The following is a 25193-nucleotide window of genomic DNA, read 5'->3' as shown; positions in this document are numbered from 1 at the left end:
GCATGAGGCTTTCATGTTCTCCGTTAACTCCACGCTGTGAGCATGAGATCTCCAGAACACCTCGAGGGAATGTCTTCAGATTCCCTCAAATATTCACTGGGACTCAAAGATGAACTCGTTAGATTTCAGAGTCTGGAAATGAAACAGGACAGTAACTCTAGTTTCTTTCTGAAACCTACAGTGACTGTTGGCACCAGTGAGACACAGAAAGTGGGCAACATCTATCTGCAGGTATGAAAGCTTTGCACACACACAGACACACACACACACGCACACACACACACACGCACACACACACACACACAGACACACACACACACACACACAGACACACACACACAGTGACATGTGTCCTGGTTCTGTTGTCCTCCTGCAGTTGAAGCTCGTGGTCAGAAAGGGGAATTCCACTGAAAACGTCTACATGGGTGAGTGAGTCAGTGTAATTTATTGTGTTTGGAAAGAACCTCGATAAAATGAAGCCAATAAGATGATTCAGCAGAAAAGGCTGTGAAGCTGTCAGATATGAGTCAGCAGCAGATTGGCTCTAACAAAGGCCTGATCGTCTCAATTCAATCAAGCTGCACCGAATCACACAGAAGCCGTTTTCAGACACGACGACGTCTCTATTCATAAGTTTGCCTGGAAATCTCTGAACAGCTCCGCCTACATCCTCAATCCTGTGGGGGGGTATTTAAACTCTGTAACGGACGTGTTTTTCTTCCAGCGCCTCGGCTTCCGGTGTAGAACACAACATGAGAGTTAGTGTTTCACAGCTGAACAACTCAGCAGCAGGTTTTCTGTTTCCAGACTCGTTCACAGCATCAGATCCTCCTCCTGGTTCAGCTGAGAGGGGGGGGGCAGCCGGGTGCAGCAGACAGAGACAGGAAGTGACGTGTGACCTCTGCTGCAGAGGTCATGTGATCATGTTGACATCACCTGACACCTTCAGCTCTGATCACCAAGAACTCTCCTCACATCTTCGTCTTTGTCTTCTTCGTGTGTGTCAGCACTTCTTCACCAGAGAGATTTGTTTTAGTTTCTTCATGTTTGTGTCCCGTGTTAGAAGCTCCTCCCCCCCCCCCCCCACTCAGTGAATCAGTGGAGGATCCTCTGCTGTGTTCACACTGCTCCTGGATCTACACTTTATACAGGAGCTCAGGAGGAGGAAGACAAACTGAGTGTGATCCTCCAGAGAAGATCCAGAGAACTGAGGAGCGAGTGCATGTCAGAAAGCATCGATAGACATAAGTTCACTAAACAGATTTGAGTTTATTCATCAACGAGTCAAGAGAGAATTCATTGTGTTTTTGTTGCAGAACCGTAAAGGAGCCGATCCAGGAACTTTGTTCTTTCTTTAACGTCGTGAGACGTTTTTTGACATTTTCACTGATTGCTGTGATTATAATTGATGGATCTTGATTAAAGCGAGCAGACGTTTTGAGAGAAGTGATTTCTATCAGTGTGTAGCTTAGTGCAGCTTGATTGAACCTGAGAGGACTGGCTGAGGTACGAGCTCTGCGAGGGACATTCTAGTTTCCAGAGAAAATGTCCTTTAAAGAGCACTTCAGAGTTTTTACCCCCGTAAACAAAAGTGTTGAACCTTTGATGTCGATGCTAAACTTTGAAAAGAGAAATAAAACTGATTGTATTTGTATTAATTGTCTGTTACCATAGAGACGTCACCTCCGTCTGTTCTATCTGGTAACTGCTTCCTGTTTTCTTCCTCCAGAGCTGACACTCCCTCAGTTTTACAACTTCCTCCACGAGATGGAGCGAGCCAAGGCCAGCATGGAGTGTTTCAGCTGAGTGGGTGCGTGCTCTTGTACAGATGTCTTTGTGAGGACCAGTTTGAGTCTACAACCTACGGCCGGTCCTCACTTTGTGACCCTCCTCTTATAGACCGCTGTGGGGTTGGAATTAGGTGGAAATGGTTTAAATTGATATGCTTTTCTAGTCCTGATGACCACTCAAAGCGCTTTACAGTACAGTTTGCCATTCAGCCACACACCCATTCGTACAGTGCATCTATTAGCAGAACGTTTTGGGTTCTATGAGGGGGCAATTCGGGGTCCAGCATATTGCCCAAGGACACGTCAGCATGCAGATGGGCTACTGGGGATCGAACCGACCTTCTGGTTGGAGGACGAACGCTCTACCACTCAGCCACAGCCGCCCCCGTTTAGGTTCGGTTAAGGGTTAGAATCAGGGTTAGGGTTAGGGAATGCATTATGCCAATGAGTGTCCTCACTAAGACAGCTGTACAAACATGTGTGTGAGTGAATGGAAGAGTGTGTGTGTGTGTGTGTGTGTGTGTGTGTGTGTGTGTGTGTGTGTGTGTGTGTGTGTGTGTGTGTGTGTGTGTGTAACACTGCCAGCCTGCCAGTGACTGAAACTAAACACAAATAGTAAATTTTCATATTCTTTAATAATCTAAAAATAAACATGAATAAGAAAGAAACACTCGCTTTGTGTTTTGAATAATTCACTGAATTTCTTCCTCTGGTGAAAGTTCGTCTGTTTCAAACCCACTTTGTGAATGAATCTTGGTTTTAAATGATCAAACTTTCTCCTCATCTGTTGATCAAACTTTAAAGTTAAAGTAACCGAACCTGTTCAGTCGTTTCTTTGCTTAAATACAGACGTGATGACTTATAAATACATAAATGAAACAATGACTTGTTTAAAAAACGTTGGACTTTTAATAAATCATGAGGATCTTTTCTCCATAATCATAGAATGTAAATAAAAATGGCCGACGTGTCTCCACATCCTCACACTATCAACATATCTCAGATACGCACGTTTGTCTGTGATCAGAAACATGAACACTTGAACATCAGTGATAAGAACTACCGAAGACGACAGAAACCATCTTTGACAAATGATATTTAACATCTACTTTGAGTTTTTTTGTTTTGTTTGGTCCATGTCCCATCTGCTAACATGGAGGAGGAGAGGCTTATGACCTATCCTATAGCCAGCCACCAGGGGGCAGAAAAGAGCACAACGTTGTAATTATTTAATTCAATTATTGTTTTAATTGGTAATATATTTTCAAGTCATAACAGAAGTTATCCTGTACTGTTTTCCACTCTTTTAAGTTCTATTTACACAAACTAGTAAAATTAATAATAATTCATTGTCTACACCACTTATCTGGGGTCACGGGGGGGGGCTGGAGCCAATTCCAGCTTCCATCGGGGGAGAGGCGTAGAGTCAGGAAGCTTCCCAGAGAGCGAGTGGACGTGTTGACGAGGTTTCTAACACGTGACGGACGTGAAACTGGAAGAACTCAAACATCTCAGGATGAAGAAGAGGAGCCGTACACGTAGAAGACGAAGACGTCCACTTGGAAACACGAGGAGGTTCCAGATCTTCTGGTGATGAGGGCCGACGCCGGTGTGGATGAGCTGTAAACAACAACACTGATCTTTCCACAGCAGAGTTTATACGTCATGTCCGGCCTCCTGCTGCTCTACAGGCTCCGCCTCTGCTGCTCTACAGGCTCCGCCCCTCGCTGGGATGTTCTCACGTTCCTGTTTGAACGAGTCGGACCCGACAACCTGCTGCTTCACAGGAGGAAGAAGCAACACGAGAGCAGAGGAGAGAAGAAGACGACTTGGTACCATCCATCGATCTCATATGAATGTGTAGAGATGGAGGGAGGAGCACAGTGCATCATGGGAAGTCCCCTGGCAGTGGAGCCTGAGCAGTTTAAGAACAGGAGGATTCAAGCCTGAGCCAGTCCAAATCAAGTAGGGAAGTTATTATTCAGTTACTTTCTTGATCTCACAGGGAGCTTGTGCTGACAAGCACCTATGTAAATATATAATATATTTTATTACCATATATATATATATATATATATATATAAATAGATTTTAGATAAGAGATTATAGACTGACAACATGGGCAGTGATGAAGCCTTTCTAGATACCAAATAAAACCCCCGAGGCAGATTTCATGTGTGGACTAGTCCTGGTTTCTACTCTTTTACAGTAATTAGTTTGGCACTTAACTTTGAGTTTCTGTCCCTTTGGGATGTTTCATGTTTAACCGTTCTGTCTGGAATGTGCTCAGATCAGATCACAGGACGCCGGCTCTTCTCTTCTGCTGGGCTCCATCTCATTCATGTGTAAGAAGAAGAGAGGAGGTCAAGTTTTCAGTTCAGAGCAGAATTTACTAAGATGACGGATTTAAATGAGAATCTGAAATAATTTCTATAAATCAATATAAATATTTGAAATAGTTATTAAATATAAATTTGAAGAAATTTCCTGAAGACAGACTTGAGATATGTTTTGTGAGGTCACCGTGACCTCGACCTTTGACCTTTCCGTTCATCTTTGAGTCCACCTGAACCAAAAGGTTGGTTGTTGAGATGTCGTGTTCACAGGGACGACCTGAAAACACAACGCCTCCGGCCACATGGGAAGACCCTGGTTTAGGTTTTCCTCTTCTGGTCATAAAGAAACACGACATCACATCCTGTGACCCTCCTGTGATCCCCCCCGCCATCTAAACTAAGGTCTGTATTGTTGGTATTTTCCCAAATTAGCAGCAAGATTAAAAAACACCTTCACCTTTAAACATACAATCTGCCTTGCCATCAAGTGCATAGAAGTCCTGCCAGGAATCTGTCGGCCCGGAGGGTTTGGGATCGCTCGGACACGTCGCTGCTCATTTTCACTCCTGAAATAGTCATTTAGGACTCAGGTGTCGTCTCCGCCTCTTCTCTCCACCGCTCGTGTTTGTAAATCAGCGGCTTACTTTCTTCACCCTCCTTAGATTCCCTCAGGAAGGAAATCTGATCCCCTGTAAATGTTGGCTCTACACACAAGACTGTTCTGGATTCTTAATGGTGAAGTACTCACCCAGAAGAGAACCCACTTTCTCATATGGTCTTTATCAGATTGACACTTTTCTCAGATCAGAAATGTCCGGACTGGAACCTTCAACCTTTTGTCCCTTCTGACACATTAAAGCTTCCTGTGTCTCTTGAAAGACGCACATTTCCGAAAGTTTTCACATTTATTCCAGAAAGTTATTATTACCAGAAGTAACCATATGTTGAGGAGCAGGGGGTGGAGCCTGACTGAGAGACACTGCACACCCACCTACACCTGCACCCATTGGACGGTACTAGCTGTCAATCACACTCTGGTAACCCCCCCCCCAACACACCCGGTGCTTTATGGTCTGTTTGACTCTAAATGATCATAATTCACTAAATGAACATCAGCTGTTTGAAGAAGACTTGAAACTAGAAACTGAGACAGAAACTCCTGAATGTTTCCTGACGTTATGAAGTGAGAAGTCACTTTCTATAGACTTCTATAGAAACTACCAGTGGAGTCGCCCCCTGCTGGTCACTACACAGAAGACAGCTTTCAGACACTTGGCTTCACTTTCTGGACCTGGAGTCTTATCAGTCACATGACTCGACGACCAGCGGTGAACACAAAGCTAACACTTCCTGTCAGTAACAGTTCCACCTCGTCGTCCCTGCTCCGACTCTTCACCTTCACTGCTCCTCCTTCAGAGGAGTTTCTGTTACTAAGCAACCAGCTGCAGAGGTGACATCTACTTCCTGTTTACACCATGTGACCAGTGGATGGTCATGTGCTTTTCAGGTGTGGTCGTTTTCCACGGAGTCCTCCATGTTGGACCTCCATCTTTCTCCAGTGGCTCAGGATGGACACTGGCTCTGAAGGGCTCCTCCTGGTTCTGTTGCTTTCAGACAGGACCTGCGGGTAGAGTTCGAGGGTTCCAGCCTTTCAGAGCCCAGGGGAGGTTTCACATCAATGTTCGTGGCCTGTGTTACATGTGCTCCACCTCATTAATAATAATAGGCTGACATAAATTACCCTGACTTCCAGTGAACCTTGATACTCTTTAATCTTTTCATTGGCTGGCGTCGCCGTGCCAAGAAAAACAAGAAGAATTAAAAACATCTATTTACAGCTTGTATGTTTCTGTTCCTGACATGTGTAAATCTGCTCCCGCTTTCATCTGGGGGGTTGTCAAAGTCATCTGGAATAACGTGGCAGCTCTAATACCCACCTCCAACTCTGTGTGTGTGTGTGTGTGTGTGTGTGTGTGTGTGTGTGTGTGTCGAGTATAGTAATAGTAGTGTTTACAGTCTGCAGTTCCTCAGAAAAGAGATGAGGAACCACAGTGATTTCAGAGGTACCAACGATGTGCCGTGGTAATATTTGAGTTTCCAAAGTATTAATATTTCATTCCATGGTAAATTTATTTCATGGGAAATATATTCTGTGTTGATCGTGTGGAGAAGGAGCTGGAGACGATTCTTCTATCTTCAGGTGCAGAAACACAAAACCCAGAAGGGAGGTTTTTCAGAAGTGTCTCGACATGTTTTACAATCCGCAGCGAGAGGAGCAGTGTGAGAAGTAGCTGAGTTCAAGTTGTCGTAACAAAAATCAAACAATTAAAACCGGTTTAAAACAATAATCTTCTCTTTATCCAGTGATCGGTGGAAGTATGAGACCATCTGACCCGACCTCCCGGCTCTGCACCAGTGTGAAGAACCTACAGTGAATGTGAAGAACACAGGGTTCATCAGGGTCAGTGAAGAGTTTCCATCTCAGCTCCTGCCTGAAGGTGGAGAGGACGACTGAGGCGTTCAACGTTCTTCTCTTCACACCAACACCAAGTTTGTCATTTTAAATTGTTTTATTCAGTCTGTTCTTCTGCCTTCAGATGGTTTGTTCTGTGTTGAGTTAACATGTTCTTCTCTCCAGGTTCTCCAGCTTCCTCCCACGGTCCAAACACACGCAGCTTCTCCATTAACTGAAGACTGAAGTCCCCCATATGGAGCTGGCTTCAACTGGTTCTGGACATGTTGTGTAGTCAGTGTTTGTGAAGCAGCAGCAGCAGGTTGTTGGGTCCGACTCGTTCACACCAACAGGAACATGTGGGGACATCCAGGCGAGGGGCGGAGCCTGTAGAGCAGCAGGAGGCCGGACATGACGTATAAACTCTGCTGTGGAAAGATCAGTGTTGTTGTTTACAGCTCATCCACACCGGCGTCGGCCCTCATCACCAGAAGATCTGGAACCTCCTCGTGTTTCCAAGTGGACGTCTTCGTCTTCTACGTGTACGGCTCCTCTTCTTCATCCTGAGATGTTTGCAGTAAATCACTTAACAACATAAATTTTTCAACATTAATGAGATTTGATGAGCGTCACTGGAGGGAAACAGTGTAATGTTTGAATTCTGCTTCTTTAACATGAAATAATAATACATAAAATAGCTCTAACTGCAAAGTGAGAGTACAAGAAGAAAACTCTGGTGACGTTAATAACTCTAGCTTGTAAAAACAATTTATATATATATATATATATATATATATATATATATATATATATATATATATATAAGACGAGCTTATATTTCCTGAGGCAACCTGATTTAGAGCACCCTCTTCTGTAAAAGATGAGTAACTACACCTGCATATACCGAGTCAGAGGAAGGAAATGTCAGTGTGAAGTGTGTGTCAGTACATGCATTACTCAGTGTGTGTGTGTGTGTGTGTGTGTGTACAGCCTTGTCTCGACTCGTGCAGCTTTTCCTCATGAGGATTTTGTGAGAAAGTGGTTTCGCTCTCTGCTCCTGATAATTAATGACTTCCTGCCCCTAAACTGTGAGAGAGGCCTCCTACACAAACAAATACACACAAACACACACAGACTCCACATCCCTCAGTGTGTGTGTGTGTGTGTGTGTGTCGTTATCAGGGCCTAACACACTCCAGCGCTGCTCAGTCGTGGGGCAACAGGCTCCAACTGTAATTATTTGATGATAAATCAAAGAGGTTTTTTTGCTAAAGCATCACAGGAGAGATGCTGAGTGGAAACATATTTTATCTTTAGATCTAAAGAACATTATGATAATATAATAATTATAATAACTTTATCTATACAACAACTGTTTCCTGAACATTATGGTTGCAAACTTTATACGATTCATTTGTATTTTGTAATATATGTCTACTCATTTTCTAGATGTGTACGAGTTTGTTTTTTCAGTTCCATTCTGCTGTACACACTTTGTTCTACTCAGTGTTTTTATACTTATCTGCTGTGGTTGACGTTGCTGGATTTCTTATGTGAACAATAAAAAGCATAAATCAAAAGATAACAGCATCTGAGAAGAGCAGTAATTAGAAATAAAAGCAATAAAACAAAAAAGGACGACATCGCAGGAAGTCTGTAAAAATATGTCTGAAGAAGTGAAGAGGTCACTGAGTCTGAAGGTCTCATCTCCTCAGATGAGACCTTCTTCTTATCTGACTTCCTCTTTTATTCCACTCTTGTCACTTCCTGTTCCCTGTCACTTCACTTCCTGCTTCCCTGTCACCTGATGAGTCAAGTCCCTGGGTTTCCCTCCAGGTAACCCCATATATACCATGCTCTGCCTCTGTTGACAGATGTAGGAGATGAGATGAGATGAGATGAGATGAGATGAGATTCCGTGGACTCTACTTCACAGATTGTGACGATCCCTCTTCCTGTCTCCTCCCGACTCTTCACTGTCTCCTCCCGACTCTTCACTGTCTCCTCCCGACTCTTCCTGTCTCCTCCCGACTCTTCACTGTCTCCTCCCGACTCTTCACTGTCTCCTCCCGACTCTTCACTGTCTCCTCCCGACTCTGCTGCTCTGGTTCTAACGTCAGGAACAATTTGTTATTGATATGTATTTAATTAAATTACATCCACCAAGGAGGTTTTCACCTCTGTCTGCAAAAACTACTGCACAAACACACACACACACACACACACACACACACAGGTGAGGTGAAGGCCTCAGGTTTCAGGGTTGAAAAACAACAACCTGAAGCTGTTAGTGTGAGTGTGAGTGTGTGTGTGTGTGTGTGTGTCCTTGGGACAGGTCCACTGTGGGTGGATCGCCACACAATGGGATGGGTATGGTTGCCAAGGTAACCCCATCAGCCCAAGCAACCAACCTGGTAACAGGAGCCTGTCAACAAAATAAAGAGGGAGGACAGGCACCTCTGTAGGTGAAAGTGTGTGTGTGTGTGTGTGTGTGTGTGTGTGTGTGTGTGTGTGTTTGTGTGTGTCTGTGTGTGTGTGTGTGTGTGTGAGTGTGAGTGTGTGTGTGTGCTAATGTAGTCACAGTAACACACACACTGTGTCAGCATCACAAACTGTTCCCTCCAGGAATCAGAAGCTGAACTCTTCGTCTTCAGGGAACAAACAGACTCATCTTTAATAAACTCTGTTTCTCAGTCTGCTGCCACTAGAGGGCGCTGCTGATCAGTGGAAAACAATCAAGTATGTGACGTTAGAACAAAGACTTGATTCAGGAAACAGGACAAAATATAATAAACAGATTCAAATAGATTTACACAATTTAATTCATTAGCAAACATGATTTTAAAATGAAGTCAATTATATTTTTGTATCTGAAATACAGTCGACAATTCAATTACATCATATTTTATTCATATAGTAACAAATCTGCAGGAAATCCTTCACATTTGAGACATTTGTTTTGAAATAGTTTTTTTGAAATAATTTATTATCTTATTAGTTTTCGATTCATTTTCCGTTATGAGGATTTCCTGTTTGTCCAAAGGATCAATAACTTGAGGAGTTTATTACAACCTCTGTCTTTTTTATGTAGTTTTGAGTTCTAACATTTTACAGTTTGGGTTCATTAGTAATTGTTGAGGTCTGTGGAAATAAATTTAAAATCTAGATCATACATATATAACATATCAATTTAGTTTTGTATTGTATATATTCTGTTTTTAGATTACACATATTTCTATTTTTTAAAATAGTTTTGTGTTTATAATGTATTTTTATGCTCATTTATTACCTTTACTAAGTGTGTATTGCACTTTTCCCTTTTTGCTGCTGTAACACTAAACGTCCCCATAGTTGGACTCACAAAGAATTATCTTATCAAGTTCAGCAAAATGAACAGGAAGTTTATATCTTTATCTGGGCCTCGTATTTATGACTCGAATCTAAAGTAAATACCAAACTGTCCATAGAAAAGTTTTTATCAGATTTAGTTTCAATCATTTGATCTGTTTGAGGGTAAAGACTTGGTTTTAAGGGTTCGGTTCAGGTGAGAGTTCGACCTGAAGTGGGGATGGTTAACGAGTCAGGAGCTAGAGAACGTATCATGAGTGTCCTCACTAAGATAGAAGAACACACATGTACGTGTGTGTGTGTGTGTGTGTGTGTGTGTACGTGTGTGTGTGTGTGTGTGTGTGTGTGTGGCAGCCCACATGTGTTTATGCTTGTACATCCATGTTTGTTCATATATCTGCATACATCACTGTGCCTCTCTACGTGTGTGTGTGTGTGTGTGTGTGTCCCAGCCAGGAGTCAGAAGCAGACCTCCTCCTCGACGCCCACTCGCACCCCCTCCAGCTGACTGGCACCATGGCAACCGAGAGATCCAGCCAGGCGAGGCAGCCAGGGCCCTGTGTGTGTGTGTGTGTGTGTGTGTGTGTGTGTGTGTGTGTGTGTGTGTGTTACAGTGGGTCTCACTAATTTGACCTCTCAGTCCTTGTGTGTGTGTGTGTGTTGCATTAACATATATGTGCACTCATTCTCAGCTCTGTTCATGTGTGAGCTCACACATACATACATGTGTTTGTGTGAATTAGAGTGAGCACATGTGTGTTTGTGTGTTGGGGGAATGTTCATTTGTGCATGAAGTCGAACTGTGTGTGTGTGTTTGTGTGCGCGTGTGTGCATGTGTGTGTGTAGAAGAGAAAGAGGAAGAATAAGACAGTTTAGCAGAGTAAGAAATCCAAGAGGCCCAACACAGGACGGACTCGAACCAACGTAGAAACCTGCTCATGATGGATGAAAGTAAACGGACAGACACACTTCACAGAGAGCAGGTGGACGTGTTGATGAGGTTTCTAACACGTGACCTGAAACTGGAAGAACTCAAACATCTCAGGATGAAGAAGAGGAGCCGTACACGTAGAAGACGAGGACGTCCACTTGGAAACACGAGGAGGTTCCAGATCTTCTGGTGCTGAGGGCCGACGCCGGTGTGGATGAGCTGTAAACAACAACACTGATCTTTCCACAGCAGAGTTTATACGTCATGTCCGGCCTCCTGCTGCTCTACAGGCTCCGCCCCTTGCTGGTCTATATCTTTAGATTTCTTTTTAATGTCTGAAGTCGTATTTCTGAGTTGTAACTTCTGTTGAACGCTGGCGTCCTGGACAATGGCAGAGACAAAGCTATGTGGGGGAGGAGAGGGTGTTGTGAGACACTTTCACTTCCCATAGTGGAAGATTATTTCCATCCTCTCTCAGTTTCTTTTCTTTCTCTCTTCATCGTTTATTCCTCTGGGGAAAGTCATGGGCCTCAGATATGACACACAAACATAACGGCCACTCAACTCCACACACACACACACACACACACACACACACACACACACACACACACACACACACACACACAGTTGTGTCGACACTCAGCGTCCCTTCTCTCATTTTATCAAAGTTTTAACTGGAAATCTTCTTCAGCTTTTATCATTTGAACAGAACCTGAGTTTAAATATAAACGTGGTTGTATCTAGTTCCCATCTCCAGACTGGAACCCAGTATGAAGAGCAGAGCCTGCAGCTGATCCAGTTCAAAACGATATGTCGTGCTACGTTCAAACCTGAAGTTCCAACTGGAAAAGATTGATGCTGAAAAGCGACAGATGAATAATGTGCTGGTCATAACATCGTACAGGATAAGTGTTTTTTACTCCTCATTGAAAGTTTTGTTTAGTTAGATTTAGATAGTGAATGTGTTTGCATTAGTGTGTGTCTGTGGTGAACGCAGCAGCACAAGTGTGTGTGCTGATTGCACTTTGTTAGACGGACCAGGTGTTTGGATGTGGCCTCCAGGTTCCTCAGCCTGGGTCTCCTGGAACATGGTGTCCAGCTGGTGGAGGTCAGTGACGGACGAGGGGCTGCAGACAGGTCGGGCCTGATGTCCCTCAAAGACACGACCATGTCAATCAAACAGAGCGTGATGGGACTGTGACGTCTTCTAATGGTCTCCACCTCTGACCTTTTGGTTAGAGGACGACCGCTCTTACCCCTGAGCCACAGCCACCTCCTGCTCCGTCTGTGTGCGTGTGTGTGTGTGTGTGTGTGTGTGTGTGTGTGTGTGGTGGACTGTGTTGTTTGACTCGTGTTGTGTTCATGTCAGTGTGTGGAGCTGTGACGGGTCTGCAGTTGTTCTACGTTCTCTATGTCTCTCTATGACTCTGGAGACCATCAGGGACCGTTGAGCTTTAGTGTGTGTGTGTGTGTGTGTGTGTGTGTGTGTGTGTGTGTGTGTGTGTGTGTGGGGGGGGGGGGGGGGGGGGGGCTGTTGGTGACTCCTTGGGGAACATGTGGTGTCAACACACACACACACACACACACACACAGCTGTTTTCAGACATGAACAGAGACATGAAGGACACTTCAGGACATTGTCTCTGAAAAAGACCAAATTCTAATTCCCATGATTCTCCCAATGTTTCAGATTATTCCATAAAGACACACGGGGGGGGGGTTCTCTCTGCTTCACCTGCAGCTTCACCTCCAGCGTCTCCTGCAGCTTCTCCTCCAGCTTCTCCTCCAGCGTCTCCTCCAGCTTCTCCTCCAGCTTCACCTGCAGCTTCTCCTGCAGCTTCTCCTCCAGCTTCACCTCCAGCTTCTCCTGCAGCTTCTCCTCCAGCTTCACCTGCAGCTTCTCCTCCAGCTTCACCTGCAGCTTCTCCTGCAGCTTCTCCTCCAGCTTCACCTCCAGCTTCTCCTGCAGCTTCTCCTCCAGCTTCAACTGCAGCTTCTCCTCCAGCTTCACCTGCAGCTTCACCTGCAGCTTCTCCTCCAGCTTCTCCTGCAGCTTCTCCTCCAGCTTCACCTGCAGCGTCTCCTCCAGCTTCACCTGCAGCTTCTCCTCCAGCTTCACCTGCAGCTTCTCCTGCAGCTTCTCCTCCAGCTTCTCCTCCAGCTTCTCCTCCAGCTTCTCCTGCAGCTTCACCTGCAGCTTCTCCTCCAGCTTCTCCTGCAGCTTCTCCTGCAGCTCACTGTGATCTCACAGCTCCTGATTCAAACGGCTGTTTGTAATGTAGCTCCACATCTGAGGAGGTGGAACAGAACTTCAGGAGCGGAAGAGAATAAATAAGAAACAGTTCATCTCCAGCCTCCAGGCAGCGGAGCCGCAGCGCGCACGCGTTCGGGACATTTTTTGGACACTTCCTGCTTTTTAAAGTGGAGCTGCAGCGGCGTGCACGTCCCGTCCACTGGGCGTGTGTTAGTGTGATTGTGTGTTTGTGTGTTTTAGTGTTCAGGACCACAGCTGCTGCTGAGGAAGAGGAGGAAGAGGAGGAAGAGTCGTGAACGTGAGGAGGAAGCTGCGCTCTGCCACCGGAGGAAGAAGACGGGCAGGATTCAAACAGGTGTCCGGTGGTTTCCCATCAGCCCCGGGCCGGAGCAGGAGGAGCAGAGAGGAGGTGGCACCAGAAACCAGGAGGCAGGAAGGAGACTAATGTTTGTAACCGTGTGCTGCTCCTGCTCAGAAGATCGGACAGGAGAACCGGGTTAAAAGCCGGTGGGACAGGAGCAGGACAGGAGGAGAGGAGGACAGGACAGGAGGAGGAGAAGAAGAGGACAGGAGGAGGACAGGAGGAGGAGAAGAGGACAGGAGGAGAAAGCCTCACATCTCTTTTTATCCTCCCCAAGAGGAGGAGGAGGAGGAGGAAGAGGAAGAGGAGGCGGTGACCGACGTCCCCCACGGGACAGGCCGACAGAGCCACGCTGCTAACAGGTGTGTGTGAGCGGGACGCGGGGCTCCAGTCTGCACCGCCCGGTCCGGTCCGGTCCAACAGCTCCACCCTCCACCGGGTCCAGAGCCTTTGTTCCTCCGGGCGGAGACACGTCCAGCCGGCGCGTTTTCCATCCGTGTCTCGGTCTGTCCGCAGATTTCCATTAGTGCGTAACAGCCGAGGAAGAGGAGGAGGAGGAGGAGGAAGAGGATTTACTAACCGAACTGGACTTGTTGGTGAATGGATGAAAGGTTCGGACTCGTCTTTGTTTGTCAGAGATCCTTCGTGGGTTAGAGACACTTTGAATTCAGGCTCTGACACCAAGAGGAGCTGCTGCGGTTCATCATGACGACGAGAAGAGGCAGCGGAGTGTCGGACCTGGTCTCCTGCTCCACCTCCTCCACCTCCTCCACCTCCTCCAGCCTCCAGCAGCAGAGCGGCGGCTCCGCTCCTCCGGGGCCCGAGGCGGCGGCGGCCGGAGGGGCGGAGATGTTCGAGGAGTTCCAGGACTGGTGCCTGCGGACCTACGGGGACTCCGGGAAGACCAAGACCGTGACCCGGCGCAAGTACAACAAGATCCTGCAGACGCTGCTCCAGCGGGACGAGGAGAACCGCCCCGTGCTCCTCCTGCAGGAGAAGAGCAGCGGACACATCAACGCCAAGTTCAAGTTCTGGGTCAAGTCCAAAGGGTTCCAGGTCCGAACCGAGGCCCGGAGCCCGGCGGCCAGACCCGTGCTGTACGTGCCCGTCAAGGTGAGTGGCTGCGTGTGCGTGAGGGCATGGGTCCGGTTTCCAGTAGGCTGCCTTAGTGCGTGTGTGTGCGTAAGTGTGTATATAGTGTGTATGGTGTGTATAGTGTGTATGGTGTGTATGGATATAGTGTGTGTGTGTGTGTTTGTGTATAGTGTGTGTGTGTGTGTGTGTGTGTGTGTGTGTGTGTATATATTGCGTGCGTGTATGTATATAGTGTGTATGTATAGTGTGTATAGTGTGTATGTATATAGTGTGTGTGTGTGTGTGTGTCTGTGTGTGTGTGTGTGTGTGTGTGTATAGTGCGTGCGTGTATGTATATAGTGTGTGTGCATGTGTCTGTGCACGTAAGTGTATATAGTGTGTGTGTGTGTGTGTGTGTGTGCGCACGCGCAAGTGTATATAGTGTGTATAGTGTGTATGTATATAGTGTGTGTGTGTGTGTGTGTGTGTATAGCGTGTATAGTATGTGTGTTCGTGTAGTGTGTGTGTGTACGTGTATAGTGTGTGCGTGGTGTGTGTGTGTGTACGTGTATAGTGTGTGTGTGTATGTATATTGTGTGTGTATAGTGTGTATAGTGTGTGTGTGTGTGTGTGTGTATAGTGTGTGTATGTATATAGTGTGTGTGTGTGTCTGCGTGTGTACGTATATAGTGTGTGTGTGTGTGTGTGTGTGTGTGTGTATATTTTGTGTGTGTGTGTGTGTGTGTATAGTGTGTGTATAGTGTGTATAATGTGTGTGTGTGTGTGTGCGTATAGTGTGTGTGTGTCTGTGTGTGTGTGTGTGTGTATATAGTGTGTATAATGTGTGTGTCTGTCTGTGTGTGTGTCTGTGTGTGTGTGTATAGTGTGTGTGTATAGTGTGTCTGTGTGTGTGTGTATTTTGTGTGTGTGTATAGTGTGTGTGTGTGTGCGTATAGTGTGTATAGTGTGTCTGTGTGTGTGTGTGTCTAGTGTGTGTGTATAGTGTGTCTGTGTGTGTGTGTGTGTGTGTCTGTGTGTGTGCAGCAGGTGCTCCTTCCTCTGTCTCACTGAGTTTCACAGGATGAGAAACATTTCACTCACAAACTTCAACTTGTTTTGTTGAAGAAACTGAATCAACAAGTTCTCTCCAGTTCAGTTCATGTGATTATTCAGTTTATCACTTATTGTGTGAAATAATATCACCGCAGTCTTCATATCGATTCATATCTTGTAGTTTGACTCCAGAGCTGCTCCTCGGCTCCATCGACTGGTTTGTAGCCGAGCTGTGGAACGTGCCCGGGTCGTGTGATATCTGTTTTAGTTTGAAAAGGCCGTAGCCGTGCGGGTGTAGCCTGAATATTCATCATCTTTTTTGGCAGTTATGTAAATGACATGTTGAACGTGTTGTTGTATCTGGAGCCAGTTGTTACAGCTGATTACTTCTCCGTCAGTTTATTAAAGAATCAGCTGATTCTACAAGTGAATCACTTCTCTCCTCCTGTCAGGCTCGGCATGACCTTTGACCTGGAGCTTGGAGTTCATGTCTCAAGAACTGCTTTAGAAGATACTTTTATCTTTTAGGAGTATTATGGGAGTCAAGTCGAATCTTTCTAAAGCAGTTGCACACAATTCTCTGGATATTTGAAACTTTGCAAAATCTGCCAGACATTCTGGAATCCACCTTTTCAAGAGTTTCCATTTTCCTGTTGTGTCGAGTCTGATCAGGACAATCTGCTGCTTCACAGAAACAGAAAGCTGGGTCTGGAGCTCATGTCTGAAAACAGCTAAAGATTTGAATGGAAGTGAAACATAAACCCTTTTCATTTAGAAACGAATCAGTCCAGTGTCTCTGCACAGAGAGTACTGCAGGGTCAGGTGATGGTTGGCATGGTAACCGCTCAGCTAATTTCAACCTGTTCCATATTGTTTCATATTCAGATTAACATCAGGACTGGAAACCTGCAGCAGAGATTATCTGGAGTGAATCTCGCTCCTCGCCTGTCGCTCTCGGCCTCTTCAGAGTCCGAGGCCAGAGCTGATCTCACACAAGGAGAGAACCCACCTCAGACTCTGGTTCAGACTCTCTGGTTCAGACTCTCTGGTTCAGACTCTGTGGTTCAGACTCTGTGGTTCAGACTCTGGTTCAGACTCTGTGGTTCAGACTCTCTGGTTCAGACTCTCTGGTTGAGACTCTCTGGTTCAGACTCTGTGGTTCAGACTCTCTGGTTCAGACTCTCTGGTTCAGACTCTGGTTCAGACTCTCTGGTTCAGACTCTCTGGTTCAGACTCTGTGGTTCAGACTCTGTGGTTCAGACTCTCTGGTTCAGACTCTGTGGTTCAGACTCTCTGGTTCAGACTCTGGTTCAGACTCTGTGGTTCAGACTCTGTGGTTCAGACTCTCTGGTTCAGAACTCTCTGGTTCAGACTCTGGTTCAGACTCTGTGGTTTCAGACTCTCTGGTTCAGACTCTCTGTTCAGACTCTCTGGTTCAGACTCTGTGGTTCAGACTCTCTGGTTCAGACTCTGTGGTTCAGACTCTTCTGGTTCAGACTCTGGTTCAGACTCTGTGGTTCAGACTCTGTGGTTCAGACTCTCTGGTTCAGACTCTGTGGTTCAGACTCTCTGGTTCAGACTCTGGTTCAGACTCTGTGGTTCAGACTCTGTGGTTCAGACTCTCTGGTTCAGACTCTGGTTCAGACTCTCTGGTTCAGACTCTGGTTCAGACTCTGTGGTTCAGACTCTCTGGTTCAGACTCTCTGGTTCAGACTCTCTGGTTCAGACTCTGGTTCAGACTCTGTGGTTCAGACTCTGGTTCAGACTCTCTGGTTCAGACTCTGGTTCAGACTCTGGTTCAGACTCTCTGGTTCAGACTCTGGTTCAGACTCTGTGGTTCAGACTCTCTGGTTCAGACTCTGGTTCAGACTCTGTGGTTCAGACTCTCTGGTTCAGACTCTCTGGTTCAGACTCTGTGGTTCAGACTCTGGTTCAGACTCTGTGGTTCAGACTCTGTGGTTCAGACTCTCTGGTTCAGACTCTGGTTCAGACTCTGTGGTTCAGACTCTGGTTCAGACTCTCTGGTTCAGACTCTGGTTCAGACTCTGGTTCAGACTCTCTGGTTCAGACTCTGTGGTTCAGACTCTGGTTCAGACTCTGGTTCAGACTCTGTGGTTCAGACTCTGGTTCAGACTCTGTGGTTCAGACTCTCTGGTTCAGACTCTGGTTCAGACTCTGTGGTTCAGACTCTGGTTCAGACTCTCTGGTTCAGACTCTCTGGTTCAGACTCTGGTTCAGACTCTCTGGTTCAGACTCTCTGGTTCAGACTCTCTGGTTCAGACTCTGTGGTTCAGACTCTCTGGTTCAGACTCTGGTTCAGACTCTGTGGTTCAGACTCTGTGGTTCAGACTCTCTGGTTCAGACTCTGGTTCAGACTCTGTGGTTCAGACTCTGGTTCAGACTCTGTGGTTCAGACTCTGGTTCAGACTCTCTGGTTCAGACTCTCTGGTTCAGACTCTGGTTCAGACTCTCTGGTTCAGACTCTCTGGTTCAGACTCTGGTTCAGACTCTCTGGTTCAGACTCTCTGGTTCAGACTCTGGTTCAGACTCTGTGGTTCAGACTCTGTGGTTCAGACTCTCTGGTTCAGACTCTGTGGTTCAGACTCTCTGGTTCAGACTCTGGTTCAGACTCTGTGGTTCAGACTCTGGTTCAGACTCTCTGGTTCAGACTCTCTGGTTCAGACTCTGGTTCAGACTCTCTGGTTCAGACTCTCTGGTTCAGACTCTGGTTCAGACTCTGTGGTTCAGACTCTCTGGTTCAGACTCTGGTTCAGACTCTGTGGTTCAGACTCTCTGGTTCAGACTCTGTGGTTCAGACTCTGTGGTTCAGACTCTCTGGTTCAGACTCTGGTTCAGACTCTGTGGTTCAGACTCTCTGGTTCAGACTCTGTGGTTCAGACTCTGTGGTTCAGACTCTCTGGTTCAGACTCTCTGGTTCAGACTCTGGTTCAGACTCTCTGGTTCAGACTCTCTGGTTCAGACTCTGTGGTTCAGACTCTGTGGTTCAGACTCTCTGGTTCAGACTCTGTGGTTCAGACTCTCTGGTTCAGACTCTGTGGTTCAGACTCTGTGGTTCAGACTCTGTTTCAGACTCTCTGGTTCAGACTCTCTGGTTCAGACTCTGGTTCAGACTCTCTGGTTCAGACTCTCTGGTTCAGACTCTGGTTCAGACTCTGTGGTTCAGACTCTCTGGTTCAGACTCTCTGGTTCAGACTCTGGTTCAGACTCTCTGGTTCAGACTCTGTGGTTCAGACTCTCTGGTTCAGACTCTCTGGTTCAGACTCTGGTTCAGACTCTGTGGTTCAGACTCTGTGGTTCAGACTCTGGTTCAGACTCTCTGGTTCAGACTCTGGTTCAGACTCTCTGGTTCAGACTCTGTGGTTCAGACTCTGTGGTTCAGACTCTGTGGTTCAGACTCTCTGGTTCAGACTCTGTGGTTCAGACTCTGTGGTTCAGACTCTGTGGTTCAGACTCTCTGGTTCAGACTCTCTGGTTCAGACTCTGATTCAGACTCTCTGGTTCAGACTCTGGTTCAGACTCTCTGGTTGAGACTCTGTGGTTCAGACTCTGGTTGAGACTCTCTGGTTCAGACTCTCTGGTTGAGACTCTGTGGTTCAGACTCTCTGGTTCAGACTCTGGTTCAGACTCTGTGGTTCAGACTCTGTGGTTCAGACTCTCTGGTTCAGACTCTCTGGTTCAGACTCTCTGGTTCAGACTCTGTGGTTCAGACTCTCTGGTTCAGACTCTGGTTCAGACTCTGTGGTTCAGACTCTCTGGTTGAGACTCTCTGGTTCAGACTCTCTGGTTGAGACTCTGTGGTTCAGACTCTCTGGTTCAGACTCTGGTTCAGACTCTCTGGTTCAGACTCTGTGGTTCAGACTCTCTGGTTGAGACTCTCTGGTTCAGACTCTCTGGTTGAGACTCTGTGGTTCAGACTCTCTGGTTCAGACTCTGGTTCAGACTCTCTGGTTCAGACTCTGTGGTTCAGACTCTCTGGTTGAGACTCTCTGGTTCAGACTCTCTGGTTGAGACTCTCTGGTTCAGACTCTGTGGTTCAGACTCTGGTTCAGACTCTGACCAGAGTCTTCATCATGTCTGTGCCTCGTGTTTTAGAATCTCGTTACTTCGGGCTTCGTGATGATGACCCTGATGTTTGCAGTGAGGATCTCTGAGGTGATGCTCTTATTCCATCAGGTCGTCGCTCTGCTTTGAGCTTCCTGTCACAGAACATCTGACGGACTCTCCAGACGTGGTGTCGGGTCGGTTCACTGGTTGTCAGCAGTATCTGAGTGTTAGAGCGTCACATGACTCGAGATGCTCTATTTCTTAGGTCCCGGGCTATTTGCATTGTGTGGTTATGCATACGATGTAATAATCCGAACAGAAGGTGTATACTGATACTTCCAGATGAGGTGATCTTCAGAGACCGGTTGTACTGAGCTGTGAGACGCAGTCTGAGTGTTGGGCTCCGGTTGAAGAAGGAAACACTGAGCGGTTTGTTGGGACTAATAATAGTTGGTATCTAGACGCTTGTGTCAAGTTCATGTGACGACTGCTTCCCTGTCTCTTCACCGATCCAGAGCTGCAGTCTGAGTGTTGGTCAGAGAGCAGCACTGTCTCTCTGTCTGTGCTGAACTCTGCTTCCAGGACCTTTGAATCCGCCCACTGCCCCTGAGCGTCTGTTCTCTGTAACTCTGGTGAGTGGGTTCGATTCCCTGTGAGAAGAACTGACTGAGTCACAGCTTCAACTGTCACAACCAGCTGCAGTTGAAGAGTGAAGCTGAACTGTGGTGAGGACGTAGAGGTGAGGACGTGAGGAGGTAGAGGTGAGGACGTAGAGGTGAGGACGTGAGGAGGTAGAGGTGAGGACGTGAGGAGGTAGAGGTGAGGAGGTAGAGGTGAGGACGTAGAGGTGAGGACGTAGAGATGAGGACGTGAGGAGGTAGAGGTGAGGACGTGAGGAGGTAGAGGTGAGGACGAAGAAGTGAGGACGAAGAGGGGAGGACGAAGAGGGGAGGACGTAGCGGGGAGGACGTAGAGGGGAGGACGTGAGGAGGTAGAGGTGAGGAGGTAGAGGTGAGGACATAGAAGTGAGGACGTAGCGGTGAGGACGTAGAGGGGAGGACGTAGAGGTGAGGACGTAGCGGGGAGGACGTAGAGGGGAGGACGTAGAGGGGAGGACGTAGCGGTGAGGACGTAGAGGGGAGGACGTAGCGGTGAGGACGTAGCGGTGAGGACGTAGCGGTGAGGACGTAGAGGGGAGGACGTAGAGGGGAGGACGTAGCGGTGAGGACGTAGAGGTGAGGACGTAGCGGTGAGGACGTAGAGGGGAGGACGTAGTGGTGAGGACGTCCTATTACGTGCTAGTTGGTGTTTGATTCCCTCTGTCCCTGCTGCCAGGTCGACTTTTCAAAGAGCCACAAATTGCTTCTTAATATTTTTCCTCCACGTCCGTGTTGATGAGTTCTGAGCAGCGAGGAGACGCCTCAGTGTCATGTGACCCGTCATGTGACCCGTCATGTGACCCGTCATGTGACCCGTCATGTGACCCGTCATGTGACCCGTCATGTGACCCGTCATGTGACCCGTCATGTGACCTGTCACGTGACCCGTCACGTGACCCGTCATGTGACCCGTCATGTGACCCGTCATGTGACCTGTCATGTTACCCGTCATGTGACCCGTCATGTGACCCATCATGTGACCTGTAGAGATGTCGAGTGTTGATCCAGCTGAACTGTGTTCACATGGAAATGACTCCAATAAACTGTTATCAGCACCGCATGGCATGATGGGAAATGGTATGTTCGGTAAACAGATGGATGAATGAAACCTCTGTGTGTGTGTGTGTGTGTGTGTGTGTGTGTGTGTGTGTCTGTGTGTGTGTGTCTGTGTGTGTGTGTGTTAGCAGCAGCAGAAACAATTTGACACAGTGTAGAAGGACAAACGAATGTCCCACACACTCACTCTCTGTCGATAAGAGGACTGTCCTGTACATCTGGGGTTTGGCAGTGTGTGTCTGTGTGTGTGTGTGTGTGTGTGTGTGTCTGTGTGTGTGTGTGTCTGTGTGTGTTGAAGGGGTGGCCCCTCCATTAGGTCTCAGTGATCTCTGTGTTGTCAAATAGTCTCTTATTCCGTCATCATAAAAACCTTAATTTGACAGAAATTGGTTGGACTCTGGTTGTGTGCCTCTGTGTGTGCATGTGTGTTTGTGTGTGTGTCCTGCCCTCCTGTGTGTTTGTGTGTGTGTGTGTCTTGGGTGAAGCAGCGGACACGCTGCTGGGAAACAATAGAGACGTAAAGATGAACTCTGTGACGTCGTCATGTTAGCGTTGGGCAGAGGGACGACTTGTAGCAGCAGTGGCTGCTGGGTAATGTCAGTGACTCTGAGTTAACCCTCTCGTTTGTGCTCTTATTCCCCCCCCCCCCATGATCATGATCATAAGTTCAGTGGAGCTGCTCAGCTCTGTGACGTCATCACACTGGAGCTGAACTTCTTGCACATTTATATATAATCTATATTTGATTTGTATTCAACACATTATGTTTGTATGAATTCAAAACACTAAAGACTTGAGCTGACAAGTTGTTGGTTTATAGTGACAGTTGTGTTTGTGTCAGGAGCAGCATGTCTCACACAGACACACACAGAGGGGGTGACAGCGGCTCACACGTCTTTGTCTCGTTCAAACTGTGGCCAACAAAGTTTTCTCTTTTAATTGGTTATGATAAGAAATAGAAGAACGTGATTGTTTCTACAGATCGTGTTCAGCGTCTTAATTACTGAGGCTGAATTTAGACGGTTGCTATGACTTCAGAGATTTAACGTCTCAGCCGCTCGTCGCTTCAACACAAACTCATTAAAAGTAATAAACTTTGACATTTCTATATAAACACCTACTTCACTTTTCGCTCTTGAAAGTTTTGTGTTGCATGTTTGCGTTAATGTGCGGAGCAGAATAAAGTTTTAAATAGAAATGTACCTTCAAACTTCCAGTTGATGCAACAGATTAAAACTCATTTTATTAAGCAGTGATTTAATAAAACACTTTGAATCATGCACCTTGCTCTGAAAGGCAAAGTTTAAAAACTAATTATTATTAAGCAACTTTAATTTAATGCAAAATCTCTACATATCAGTGATTCATTTAATTCAGGATTACTTTTGTGTTAAGAAATCTGATGTCATTTAATTGTATTATCTTGCATTACTTTGTTATTTAGTAGCTTCCTTTGGTTTGGATGAATTTAGATCCTCTGAAACATTCCTCCTGTGGAGCAGCTGTAATATTGTGTAGTTGTAAAACATAAAGAATATCCCCCAGTGGAGAAGAGGGGGGGGGGGGGGGCTGTTGAAGTCGTACATTTAATTTAGACGAGAATATCATATAACAGCTGGGTGTTGTTGTGTAGATCTTCTCTTCAGTCAGTGATGGTATTTTGTGCGACACACACACACACACACACACACACACACACACACACACACAGTGTGTTTTGATTTGAGGCAGCGCTCGGCCCCCCCTCGGTGTTCTCCTGTTGCCATGGTGAGCAGCTCCTCTGGCCACAGCGAGGTTAAAAAGAAATTAACACCAGTCTTAATTACACTGCAAGGCTTCAATTTCCACCTTCGTCCCTCCTGTGTCCTCCTCCTCCTCCTCCTCCTCCTCCTCTCCTGACCTCCTCCCTCTTCACCCCCCCTCCCACCTGAAAGCCAGGCTGCCATATTAACTCCACGCAGCCACCAGGCATCATCACTGAGATTATGAACACTAACAAAAGGATCTACTCTGCCGCTGCTGCAGGAAACAGAGTCTGAAGCAGAATTACTTTGGTTTGGTCTCTTCTGGTTTCTGGGGCAAAGTGTCGTTCAGGGTTTATCCTGGAACTTCTCCTGCAGTGAACACATGGAGAAGAGGAACCAGGACCAGAATAATAAAGTCACACATCATTTATCTGGTGAAACTCATCATTTTCTCCATTTCATACACCAATCTTTTCAGTTTTATTCCCGTGCGTTCTCTGCTGAGAGATTTCTTTCATTCACAGTTTGGTTATGGAATCATTTTACAGCTCAAACCCACAGAGCTGGGGACAGTATCTTCTGATTTATGGAATAGTAATAACAACCAGAGAAAATCCTTCAGTAAAAAGCTTTTTATCTAAAAAGAATAACAATTAAACCTGAGTTCATTTAAAGTTCCTCTCTCTGTTCTGGAAATGTCTGTAAATTAGTCGTTAATAATTATTTATTAATGTGAGCGACACGCTGTCTTTTCTTCTGGGCCCTGATGGTCCTGATGGCCCTGATGGCCCTGATGGCCCTGATGGTCCTGATGGTTCTGATGGTCCTGATGGTTCTGATGGCCCTGATGGTCCTGATGGTTCTGATGGTCCTGATGGCCCTGATGGCCCTGATGGTCCTGATGGTCCTGACACCTGAACGTCTGCGGTGGAGCTGACTGGTGAAATGAAGAATCAATGATGGTTTTATTTTCCTGCTGGTTCTCACACTGGTTCAGAGCAGGTCTCTGGGGGGGGGGGGACGTTCTTATGGGACGACTGACTTCTCATTATCACGTCTGTCCTCTTCCTCCTCGTTCGTCTACCTTCCCCCTCCAAAACACACACCCCAGCCCCCCCCAGCACCCCCCAGCACCCCCCCTCTTCTCCCCACAGACCCCTTCCTTCTTTCCCACAATGCCCCTCTCCGCCCGCTGGATAATTAGCTCGGCTCAGATTCGTGGGTGTGTCAATGCAGCCGCCGTCGTAATCAACACCATCGTCAGCGTCGCCCTAATTGCAATCATCATTATCACAACATTTACACAAAAGTGATACTCCAAGAAATTAACTGCAGCTCACAACAGACACAACTTCAAAATAAAACATATTAGTGTCAAATCCAGCTCGGTAGGAAACATCTTTGTTACTGAGTGTGAAAGTAGAAAAGAGCTGCAGGAGCTGGTCGATGATTTAAAACTGGACGACCTGGAGACAATAGGGACGTTTGTGAATGATCTGGATGAATTCAAACAGTTAAATCCAGCTGCAGTGGTTTCAGCTCTTTGTGGGAACCTGCTTTCCACAGTTAGTCACTTTAAACAGACTAACTGAATCTCTTCTGTCCGCTGGTTCGTCTTCTGCTCTCTGTCCTGTGACGCTGGTCTTTTTACGTCTGTAGCTCCACACTGGCTCAGGAGTTGATCACATGATCATTTAACGTTTCAGATCAATGTTTAAACCACCGGTTAGTGTACGACCCGCTCTACCTCCTGAGCCGCAGTGTCACTGAAATGAAAGAGTTCGATGCACAGCAGGATTACAAATGAGTATAATTTGTTCTGACCCAGAGACATGATGTCCTCTGTCCCAGAGACATGAAGTCCTCTGTCCCAGAGACATGAAGTCCTCTGTCCCAGAGACATGAAGTCCTTTGACCCAGAGACATGATGTCCTCTGTCCCAGAGACATGAAGTCCTCTGTCCCAGAGACATGAAGTCCTTTGACCCAGAGACATGATGTCCTCTGTCCCAGAGACATGAAGTCCTTTGACCCAGAGACATGAAGTCCTCTGTCCCAGAGACATGA

At 46.6% G+C, this 25193-nt stretch overlaps 2 protein-coding genes across 4 annotated transcripts in view; both read left to right on the top strand.

The window, feature by feature from the left end:
* The first annotated feature begins 42 nt into the window (after positions 1-42).
* Positions 43-1923, top strand: LOC117765003 (COMM domain-containing protein 7-like). Its single transcript, XM_034591200.1, has 3 exons — positions 43-231; positions 377-425; positions 1730-1923. Exons 1-3 carry the CDS (start codon positions 43-45, stop codon positions 1804-1806), a joined length of 315 nt encoding a protein of 104 aa, XP_034447091.1. The 3' UTR covers positions 1807-1923.
* An 11333-nt stretch (positions 1924-13256) lies between these two features.
* LOC117764978 (nucleolar protein 4-like) overlaps positions 13257-25193 on the top strand; it is a 57336-nt gene continuing 45399 nt past the window's right edge. For 2 of the 3 annotated variants that reach the window (XM_034591163.1, XM_034591165.1), the window contains exon 1: positions 13260-14588. In XM_034591163.1, coding sequence (XP_034447054.1) covers positions 14181-14588 — 408 coding nt within the window. In that variant the 5' untranslated portion in view covers positions 13260-14180. Of the gene's footprint in view, positions 14589-25193 lie in introns of all 3 variants that reach the window. The other variant, XM_034591164.1, reaches the window with a different exon arrangement.

This window comes from Hippoglossus hippoglossus, chromosome 7 (assembly GCF_009819705.1).
Source record: "Hippoglossus hippoglossus isolate fHipHip1 chromosome 7, fHipHip1.pri, whole genome shotgun sequence".
NCBI classification, from domain to species: domain Eukaryota; kingdom Metazoa; phylum Chordata; class Actinopteri; order Pleuronectiformes; family Pleuronectidae; genus Hippoglossus; species Hippoglossus hippoglossus.
This window is presented reverse-complemented; position numbering and strand designations above follow the sequence as displayed.